Raw genomic sequence first — 11,552 nt, 5'->3', positions numbered from 1 at the left:
TGCAGCCACCACTATCCTATAAAATATAAAGTGATGTGTTGTATTGGATTTGCCCCTGTCACAGCTGCCGAAAGGAGCAGACCAAAGTGCAGCGTGGTTGTAGTTCCACATTTTATTTAATCCGTGAAACTTTGCAAAACATAAATAACTGCATTGACAAAACAACAAACCGTGACGCAGTTAGAAACAAACACTACTCAAAATATAATAACCCACAAAACCCAGGAAGAAAAACCCCTACTTAAATATGATCTCCAATTAGAGACAACGAGGACCAGCTGCCTCCAATTGGAGATCAACCCCCAAAAAAACAAAGAAATAGAAAAACTAGAACTTAAACATAGAAATACAAAACATAGAAAAACACAAAACCCCTGTCACGCCCTGACCTACTCTACCATAGAAAATAACCTCTTACTATGGTCAGGACGTGACAGCCCCAAACATAACACTTTGTATTCAGGACATAAAGTTAATTTCTTTGCAACATTTTTTGGCAGTTTTACTTTAGTGCCTTAATGCAAAAAGGATGCATGTTTTGGAATATGTTCATTCTGTACAGGCTTCCTTCTTTTCACTCTCAATTAGGTTAGTATTGTGGAGTAACTACAATGTTGTGTATCCATCCTCAGTTTTCTCTTATCACAGCCATTAAACTCTGAAACTGTTTTAAAGTCACCCTTGGCCTCATGGTGAAATCCCTGAGCGGTTTCATTCCTCTCTGGCATCTGAGTAAGAAAGGACGTCTGTATCTTTGTAGTGACTGGGTGTATTGACACACCATCCAAAGTGTAATTAATAACTTCAACATGCTCAAAGGGATGTTCAATGTCTGCTTTTTTAAAAATCCATCAACCATTAGGTGCCCTTCTTTGCAAGGCATTTGAAAACCTCCCTGGAATTTGTGGTTGAATTTGTGTTTGAAATTCATTGCTCGACTGAGGGATCTAACAGATAATTGTATGTGTGTGGTACAGATATGAGGTAGTCATTCAAAAATAACGTTAAACGCTATTGCACACAGAGTGAGTCCATGCAACTTATTATGTGACTTGTTAAGCACATTTTTACTCCTGAACTTATGTAGGCTTGCCATAACAAAGGGGTTGAGTACTTATTGACTCAAGACATTTCAGCTTTACATTTTTTGTGAATTTGTAAAAATGTCTACAAACATAATTCCACTTTGACATTATGGGGTATTGTGTGTAGGCCAGTGACACCAAATCTCAATATAACCAATTTTAAATTAAGGCTGTAACACAACAAAATGTGGAAAAGGGGTGTGAATTCTTTCTGGGGTGTGAATTCTTTCTGAAGGCACTGTAAATAAAGACTGTATAATGATTATTGTGCATTTCACAATAAATAGCCTATTGTGTCAAAGGTGAAAATGACATCTGTTTATTATTAATTGCCTGTTGCCTTAACTTACACTTACTATATGCACATTAGGGCCTTATATTTGGTCATTTACACAATTTCTGTGCAACCCACTAGTCTACCTTTTCCCACCACAAAGCCTACCTTGTCATAACATGAAGGAATACAATTGCAAACTTTGTCGAAAAAGCTAATTCATAGTAGGTCTACTACCAATGTGGTAAAAATGATTCTCAAAGGTTATTCAACAGTTAGGCCTTTTATGTTATTCTTATTTGTTTTGTGTGGCAGTGTCTCATTCTGCAATCACTTTATTGACTTGAATGAAATTAGTTGGGAAATAGGCTGTTTGTTTTTCTCTTTTTGTAGCAACAGCATTCTCAGTCTGCTTCACCAGTAGGATGCTTGTGACCAGTGATCTAAAAGCACGTGATATTATTTCGGTCGTGACAGTCAACTTTACAAGTCGCTAAAACAGAGGAAGGAATTATCAGTGAAAGTGGTGTCTCCTGGTGTTCTGTTTAACTTTAGCCAATGAGGTTTTCTCCGCAGTTTGAAACTTATAAAAGTTTCTGAATATTAAATGTCTCTCAACACGTCTTTGTAGAATACACATATATTATTGGCCAAGTGTTTTAGCCTAGGCCTAGTTAAGTAATAAGCCTATATCCACCTCAATTCTACGTCAGCCCTTATAAACCAGCGTTTTACAAACTCGGTCCTCGGGACCTCAAGGGGTGCACATTTTGTTTTTGCCCTAACGCTATGCAGTGTCGAAACTCTTCCACAGTAGTATAGGCTTGTGCTTCCTTGCCAAAAAAAAGGCAATAGAAGAGGGGAGGGCTGTCTTCCGTTTGCCTACTAATGAATTGACACACTCCTCGACCACTTATCGGTTTCCTGGTATTGGAGGAGAGAGGACAGAGGACAGAGGACATAGGCCGGACTTTTGCCCAAACGAGAAACCCCGTATATGTCATGCAGTGATGGCTCTTCACCGCTGATTTCTCCGTTCACTAATCCGACGAATGGGGCTGATATGGGTTTATCTCTCTCACCCGTGTCTCCCCAGGGGGAACCCCGCTAAATTTGCCATGAATCCCAGGCCTGGCCACTCCATACATAGGCTCCATAAAAACAATGACACTAGGCCTATCAGAAGTCCTTTGATATTGGATCAATTTGTACATTCAAAAATGTAGCAAAGTATTGTTGTTTATTAAGGAATAGAATAGAGATTAGACCTACATTCAACTGAAATGTATATTACTATAATGATTATCATTATGATTATTAGGCTATTATTATTATATGGCTATTATTATCAGGCATACTCTATAAATTATAGGGTTATTTTGCCTAATGTTGATATGCCCTTAAGCCTTATGCACGACAAAGATAAACATATTATACCTTAAATACATATTTCTTTGTTTTCCAGGGGAAAAAATTGTATCAGAAACATGTAACCACCTCGATGAACCTTTAGCCTATTCCTCGCATCGTTGTAGTTACTGGAGTTGCAGCCATATATTTTTATGCTTTGCCCTCCGCAAGCCTATATAGCCTACGACAGCCAAATAATAATGAATCATTTCATAAATAATGGGTTTAGGGTCTTATCGGGAACGAAGAGGCCGCTGCCGTGCGCTTATCTCCCCTGGCCACATTGCGGTCGTGTTCCGCTGCACAAACTGAGCGGGCGCCCTGGACGCAATGAGGAATAACTCAAACCTCACTTCCAGTTCCACACTGCACTTCACCAGCACAAAAAAAATTCAGACATGGATGACCCACTCACAAAATGGCTCCACTTTCACACTGACATCAACAACACGTCGGGAACGGTAAGCGCATACAATTCATCTATATTTCATTTTCCGTGCCTGCTTTGCACGCGAATTATTTTGAATTACAATTAGGAGTGTGTTTGAAGTGCTTTTTCGTTATTGTTCGTTCCGTGGACACTTTGGAATGCATTAGAAACGCTATAGGGCCTATTATGTTTCTCAGATTTAACCCCCCCTCCCCACAATTATAGGCTCATTAGCCTAGGCCTAAATAATGATGTGGCTATTGGTTAAAACGGATTGTTTTGGCCTATTTTAATCTGTATGGATATAAATATGTATTGTCATTGTCCCATTGACAGTGGTAGGTTGTATTATTAGCCTACAGTTAAAAACATTGCCTTGTGGTTTCTTCGTTGTTTTGAGTTATGGTAGGCTACACACTTCAATACTACAGCATCTAGACCTATACAGTAGAACAAGAAAGGGAACGAAAAATAAATCCAAAATTCTTACAAAAGCTCTGTTATGCCAACCTTTGTTCCAAATGTCTGTATTGGATCTTAGGCTATATTGCTTAAACTATGGGAGAGAGAAGAAAAAAAACATTATAGAGTCGTTATAAAGGCCTTTTGAATAGGGATTTTTAAGAATCCTTTCACTTACACCCTTGTTAATAATACATTAATTAATACATACAATTAAATAGGCCTATAATAATAGATAATTTCAAGAGCAAATAGGCTTTCAAGTGGTCTTTCTTGCAACAACAACAAAAAACGTTAGAGGATTTGAATAAAAAGTCATGTTCGAAAACATCGACACCAATTGCCATTTCAAATGCCACATTGAATGCTTGCTCCACAGGCCTTGGTCAGGTTGTTGCTGAAATCTGAATAACGTACAAGTAAAAGCCCAGTTGTTTGAGGGGGAAAGGACTTCGAAGAACAACACGAACGAATGACCATCAAAAGCAGTTAATTCAATACTGTTTTAGACTGACCTCTCATAACGTAGGCACCTTGTGCTGTTCATATTCTTTGTAGGCCTATTCGTTATTCGCATTGAATGTATTTCTTCTTCTTTCAAACATATTCAATGTGGTGCACTCAAAGATGTCCATAGGTATTCGGAGAATATCAAGAAGTAGAACTATCCTATTTTTTTCATAATAGAAAACCCTTCGATGACCCTTCTAGGATTTATTTAGGGGCTAATCCAAAATGTGGAAAATAAGTAACTCGACCATAGCCTACAAAATGACATGGAAACGTGTTGGTGATGACTATTTGGGACATTGATGAGGACATGCACCACCCGTTTTGAATCAAAAACACGTAACAATTTGATGTGCAGATGCCTGCATTTTAGGGGTTATTTTCTTGCTAATTTCTAGGCTCAACGAAATCAACACATTCCGTCTTTAAAATGTGTGGCTTTATACACACGACCCTTCACAGCATAATAACAGCCTTATAATGATGGAATCATGGAGTGATGAAATGATGGGGGAAAGTCTAGAATCTGAATCTGAAGAATCAAACACGTTTTTTATAAGATCAGACTTCTTTTAGGCTATTGCATGCATCTATTTACGAAACATTTTTCTGCCCCATAGTGTGGTGTTTTCGACAGCTGATTTATGGAAAGGCAGGACATAACTACAACGTGATGAAATTATGGAAAAAATTAAGCCGGAGCTTTGTCCTGGAAGTCCCGGTGCCAAATCGTGCAGCCCACTGAAGCAGGATTCCATCATCAGGGGGAATGGATGCAAAGACCTGGAGGACTCGAAGGAGGAGAACTTCCCAGGGGAGGAGGTTAAAACAGATGACGCGCCTCTGCGGGACCCGCACAACCTGACCATCATCCTCAACGGCGTTGCCAAGGAAACCGCTTACGACGCTCTTGACCTGAAAAGGGAAGTACCAGTAATCGAGCTCTCGAGGAGAGACGATATAAAGGCGGGACAGCAGAGAACGGACTGTCTCACGGTACCGATCACGGAGCTTCGCAGACCACCCGTGCCGTTGCCGCTGCCGCACGGAGACGCGCTGAACGACGCCCGAATGGTTCAGCTGAGCCCAAACGCGTTCCCTCTCCCAGCGCGAGCGATGCTCTACAACCTGGCGCAACCTCTCTCCGCAATCAACAGGTAAAATATAATAAAGCATCAAATAGCCTAGCCTTTATGCATTTGAAACAAGTGTTATGTTTTCCTGATAGGTTTATTTCACCCTAAAGAATATAGTCTATAAGCCTATAAGTTATTCATCGTCATTTATTTTTAAGGTAGAATAATTATATGTAGCCTACAGTATTAGGCCTACCGATAGGCATACATCAACACATGTGTTTATAGTCTACCTAAAAATGAGAAAAAAAATGAGAAACAGCAAAAGTTCATGTAGTTGCTTGTTATCTAGGCTATTGGCTTAATCTACCTTCACAAGGGTATCTGTCAGTGCCTTTCCCTCTAGGCTACCTGTGTTGATTAATTGCAGTCTTTTCCTTGATTCATTTGAATGTGGAGGATTTCAGGTTAGTCTACTGCCTATACTCACACATAGCTTATGTGTTTTGGTTGTGAGTAGGGACACCAAGACCATCTGTGGTCCTCTGTAGCTCAGTTGGTAGAGCATGGGGCTTGCTATGGCAGAATAGTGGGTTCGATTTCCGGGACCACCCATCCTGAAAATGTATGCATGCATGACTTTAAGTCGTTTTTCTAAAATCCTCTGCTAAATGCATATATTATAGAGGCTATAATTAGGCTATCAATTTCATGAAATATTTAGGTATTGCTTCATACCTCATATTGGTGAGCTGTTATAGTCTATATGTGCCTGTGTGTAAATAGTGCGTGTGTATGGTCACTTGTGCCTCATATATTTTCTCTGTCACTAGTCTTGGAGGAGAGTCGGAACAATACTGCATGTACCCCAGCAACAGGGTAAAGCACCGCCCAGCGCCTTACGAGGTTGAGCTCGACGAGGGTAGGCGCATTTTAGATCTTTCTAAGTATGGTAAGACGCACCTCTGCTGTGTCCTCCTGCTGCTTACAGTCTTCTCCTCCTCAATCCTCTCCTCATCCCAACATCATCCCATTCCATTTATCCCCTGGCATGGCTGTAACATGGGCAGGTATTTCATAAAATAGTCTACTGACCACCAACTTATAGAGAACTCCTAACTAAACCTAATCTTCTGAAATAGTCAAATATACATCTGATGTCTATGATTTTAGCTTCTTGGAAACATAATATACTGCATCTCATTTTCTCTATCCCCCACTCACAGTCAAATACAATTGTAGCATAAAGGAACGGTGTAGGGAGAAAGGTGCTGCCATGCCAAGGCTTTGCTGCATAGTAAACTGGAGGATTAAGGGAGGCTGGGTGTGTTCCAGGAGAATGGCATGCACCAATGGGATGTTCTATTTGTAAAATGCATCCCACAGTTTCTGGCGTGAGCCGCAGATATTGTTAATCGGCTTCATGTGCCAATATCTAAAAAAACAACTTTGGACAATACACTACATGACCAAAAGAATGTGGACACCTGTTCGTCAAACGTCTCATTCCAAAATCATGGGCATTAATATGGAGTTGGTCCCCCCTTTGCTGCTATAACAGCCTCCACTCTTCTGGGAAGGCTTTCCACTAGATCAGGGCTGCGCAACCCTTTTCCTGGAGCTGAAATAGCCAAATCCACTAATTTGAAGGGGTGTCTACATACTTTTGTATATGTAGTGTATATCATAATGGGTAACATACAGTCTCAGTCAAAAGTTTGGACACACCTACTCATTCAAGGGTTTTTCTTTATTTTTTACTATTTTCTACATTGTAGAATAATAGTGAAGACATCAAAACTATGAAATAACAAATATGGAATCATGTAGTAACCAAAAAAGTGTTAAACAAATCAAAACATATTTTATGTTTGAGATTCTTCAAAGTAGCTCCCTTTGTCTTGATGACAGCTTTCTCTCAACCAGCTTCATCTGGAATGCTTTTCCTACAGTCTTGAAGGAGTTCCCACATTTGCTGAGCACTTATTGGCTGCTTTTCCTTCACTCTGCGGTCCAACTTATCCCAAACCATCTCAAGGTGTGTTGGGTCATTGTCCTGTTGAAAAACAAATGATAGTCCCACTAAGTGAAAACCAGATGGGATGACGTATCGCTGCAGAATGCTGTGGTAGCCAAGCTGGTTAAGTGTGCCTTGAATTCTAAATAAATCACTGACAGTGTCACCAGAAAAGCACCACCACACCATCACACCTCCTCCTCCATGCTTCACGGTGGGAGCCACACATGCGGGGATCATCCATTCACCTACTCTGCGTCACACAAAAACACAGCGGTTGAAAAAAAAATCGCAAATTTGGACTCATCAGACCAAAGGACAGATTTCCACCGGTCTAATGTCCATTGCTCGTGTTTCTTGGCCCAAGCAAGTCCCTTCTTCTTATTGGTGTCCTTTAGTAGCGGTTTCCTTGCAGCAATTTGACCATGAAGGCCTGATTCACACAGTCTCTTCTAAACAGCTGATGTTGTGTTGTGTCTGTTACTTGAACTCTGTGAAGCATTTATTTGGGCTGCAATTGATGAGGCTGGTAACTCTAATGAACATATCCTCTGCAGCAGAGGTAACTCTGGGTCTTCCTTTCCTGTGGCGGTCCTCATGAGAGACAGTTTCGTCATAGCGCTTGATGGTTTTTGCGACTGCACTTGAAGAATCTTTCAAAGTTCTTGACATTTTCCAGATTGACTGACCTTCATGTCTTAAAGTAATGATGGACTGTCATTTCTCTTTGCTTATTTGAGCTGTTCTTGCCATAATATGTACTTGGTCTTTTACCAAATAGGGCTATCTTTTGTATACGACCCCTACCTTGTCACAACACAACTGATTGTCTGTAACGCATTAGGAAGGAAAGAAATTCCACAAATGACCTTTTAACGAGGCACACCTGTTAATTGAAATGGATTCCATGTGACTACCTCATGAAGCTGGTTGAGAGAATGACAAGAATGTGCAAAGCTGTCATCAAGGCAAAGGGTGGTTACTTTGAAGAATCTCAAATATAAATATATTTAGATTTGTTTAACACTTTTGGTTACTACATGATTCCATATGTGTTATTTAATAGTTTTCATGTCTTCACTATTATTCTACAATGTAGAAAATTATACAAATAAAGAAAAACCCTGGAATGAGTAGGTGTGTCCAAACTTTTGACTGGTATTGTGCATCACAGGAGGTTGGTGGCACCTTCATTGGGGAGATCTGGCTCGTGTTAATGACTGGAGCGGAATGGTTTCCAAGAAACATGGTTTCCAAGTGTTTGATGCCATTCCATTTGCGCCGTTCCATTATTAAGAGCTGTTCTCCCCTCAGAAACCTCCTGTGACATACATTTATGGACCACCTATCACCTATCACCGGATGCTTAAATACTTTCTCATATACTGTGGCGTAGTGACCCTACTGAACCCCACTGAATCTCCTATCCCACTTCTGACATCAATGTAGCAAAGCCAAGAATAGAGTCCAACCCCAGCAACATTGTGCTCGCCAATCCAACACTGTAGTTGGTGTGCCAAAGTCTGAAACCTCTTTACATATGGCAGAGCTTTGACAAATACATGTATTCAGATTCTAAAAGTTCAATTGTCTAAATAAGTAAGACAGCTCACTGCGTAATATCTTGTGCTAGTGTTTAAAGAGCCCTACTTCTGGTTGCTTTACGATACATAAATGGCTCTTTAACCACAACACCATAGCTGTCTTCATAAATGCACAAGGCAGTCTCTTATCACTACGCTGGCTTCTTTCATGCCTCTATTCTCATTTTGTGTCACACTCCACTCCTTTACCACCTTTAACACATTCTCATCACTTATCGTTTTTTAATTTACCTTGTGAGGAGGAAGGCTTACATCTGAAGTGTCCACTTCAATTCTGTAGAGTTACGAGAATAAGCAAGCCTGACTTTAACAATGACTTTGACATAATAAAACATTTGGACTGTCTGAGTCTTACTTTTCATTTTTGCATCTCCCTTCCTACATCCCGTATCTCTCCCGTTACTCCTCTTCACCTTCTCCTCCCCTTCTCTTCTCCTCCTCTTCTTCCTCCTCCGCTCCCCTCCCCTTCTCCTCCTCTTCCTCCTCCCCTCCCCTTCTCCTCTCCTCCTCCCCATCCTCCTCTCCTCTTCCTCTCCTTCACCAGCTGGCCAGCCAAAGATCGTACGGCGGATCTTCACCAACAGCCGGGAGCGCTGGCGGCAGCAGAACGTCAACGGAGCCTTCTCAGAGCTCCGGAAGCTCATCCCCACCCACCCACCGGACAAGAAGCTGAGCAAGAATGAGATACTGCGTCTGGCCATGAAGTACATCAGCTTCCTGTCCAACCTGCTGGATGACCAGGACGGAGGGGGCACAGTGGCCGTGGACGACGAGACAGGGCTTCTGGTGGGGGGCCGTGAGGGTCGACCCCAGGGGCCTCGTCAGGACGTGGTGGGACTGGCCACGGAGGACGACCTTCTCCTCCAGGGCACGTTGTCGCCCGGGTCCAGCTGCGGGAGTCTGCCAGATGGGGATGGCAGCCCCGAGAGCTTCACCGAGGACCGGGACTCACCCACAGCCCAGAGGACTGTGCCCGCCCCGCGCGGTAGGGAACTGCGACGCAACGTGCGTCCACAAGACAGCGGCAGCCAGCGATGACGGTGATGATAATAGTGGTGGTGACAGTCATACCGATGATGGTGACGGAGTTGACGATGGTGGAGTTGATGGTGATGGAGTTGATGGTGGACCGCAGGAAAACACATGGATTGACTTATTTCCCTGAAAGAGGGATGACTTATATATCGATGACACGGGTCCTAGCATCTCTGAGATTCATCTAAAGAGCAGTGCTTTAGGTTCTGGAAGCATGCTGATGACAGAATTTCACTTCGTCAGGATTCTAATCAGCTCATACTGAAGCCAATGGCAGCTTGCTTGGTATGGTCCTTATTTGGTCAATTGGTGGACAAAACAAAAGACTTGTAAATTCTGCATGCTTTTAATGCTGTCTATGACCTGGGTTGAGGAATACTTCATATTTCCTGAGTTGTGAATGTTGAAATACAGTGTGCTTCTGTTACACTATCATGTCATGAGTAGTATACATCCTATGTCATCATCATAGAAGTCACTCATGCTCATGGTACCATGAGGCGACTCAATGGACGCCACACCAGGAAATGACAATGGGAATGGTGTCATGTTCTCACCTTGGGTTAAGATCCAACTTCACCAGTTGTCAATGAGGGCATTCTAACTCTTCTGAATAGTCAAGTTTACGACAACAACACGACAACAGCATAGCTGTTTCACTGATAGCAATGGCTTGATGTCAAATCCTCACAATAAAATACACACTTAAACAAGCATTAAAGACAATTATTTGCTTGAAAATGTGTTATCTTAAGGATTTAGCACTCACAACACATTATCAAACATGCACATATACCAAAATATTTTTACAGTGGTTCATGTCAAGTGATGTGATTCGGCAGTTTGATATATATATATATATATATATTTTTTTTTTTAAGATTCTGCTCAGTGCTCCTGATTACATTCATTCAACAGTGGACAAACAACATGTTCTCTAGAAAATGTATGACAAACACATATAATTATATAAATGTGGTACCTTATTTATATTTTTTGTCACACATAACTGATTAGCATTAAGTAAAACACCCCAGAGTAAGATGGCAACTGACCGTGAACCATGTGCGCACACACAAACACACACACACACATATCAAGTACAATCTGATTTCTGAGACACACTGCCATAGCATGTAGATGATGGACTTATGTGCAGCAAGGTAACTAGCAACTACATCTACCAGAGGGTAATAAATTACCATTTCTCCTGTCAAGAGGTACAAATAGTATTTCCATAACTTATGTCCAATGAAATCATATGATGACTCACCCAATCATTTTGTATATTATACATTTCTATTTCAATGTTTTTTCATTGTAATGCAGTTGTGATTTGGTATGGTACACTTAGTATATCACCTTCTTAATATGCCCTCCTTTTCTCTGTTGGGATTAGCAATGACATCAGCAGTTTTATGTCAGTAAACAGTGAACTGTTGTTTGGTTATTTGATTGCTGCTTTTTCAGCAGACATTTAGTAGCCTATCTTGGTACCTCTGGTTACTATTTTATGAACTACAGTAAAGCAAAGGGATATTGTTGTTTTTAGTAAAAAAGCATGTTTGTTGTATGATAAATATATCTATGACTATATGCAATGACTTTTATATAAAATGCTGAATAAAATGAACACACAAAAACGCAAA

General features: G+C 41.0%; 1 protein-coding gene across 2 annotated transcripts; it reads left to right on the top strand.

The window, feature by feature from the left end:
* Positions 1 to 2,999: 2,999 nt before the first annotated feature.
* LOC106599084 (T-cell acute lymphocytic leukemia protein 1) lies at positions 3,000 to 11,552 on the top strand. Of its 2 annotated transcripts, none has more exons than XM_014190141.2 (4): positions 3,000 to 3,230; positions 4,792 to 5,328; positions 6,081 to 6,169; positions 9,413 to 11,552. In XM_014190141.2, exons 2-4 carry the CDS (start codon positions 4,853 to 4,855, stop codon positions 9,904 to 9,906), a joined length of 1,059 nt encoding a protein of 352 aa, XP_014045616.1. In that variant the 5' UTR covers positions 3,000 to 3,230; positions 4,792 to 4,852; the 3' UTR covers positions 9,907 to 11,552. The 2 variants fall into 2 exon arrangements, with proteins under 2 accessions (XP_014045616.1, XP_014045615.1); XM_014190140.2 differs by having other exon boundaries at positions 6,081 to 6,199.

This window comes from Salmo salar, chromosome ssa03, assembly GCF_905237065.1.
Source record: "Salmo salar chromosome ssa03, Ssal_v3.1, whole genome shotgun sequence".
NCBI lineage: Eukaryota > Metazoa > Chordata > Actinopteri > Salmoniformes > Salmonidae > Salmo > Salmo salar.
Note: the sequence above shows the minus strand (reverse complement) of the source record. Positions and strands in the feature narration are given on the sequence as shown.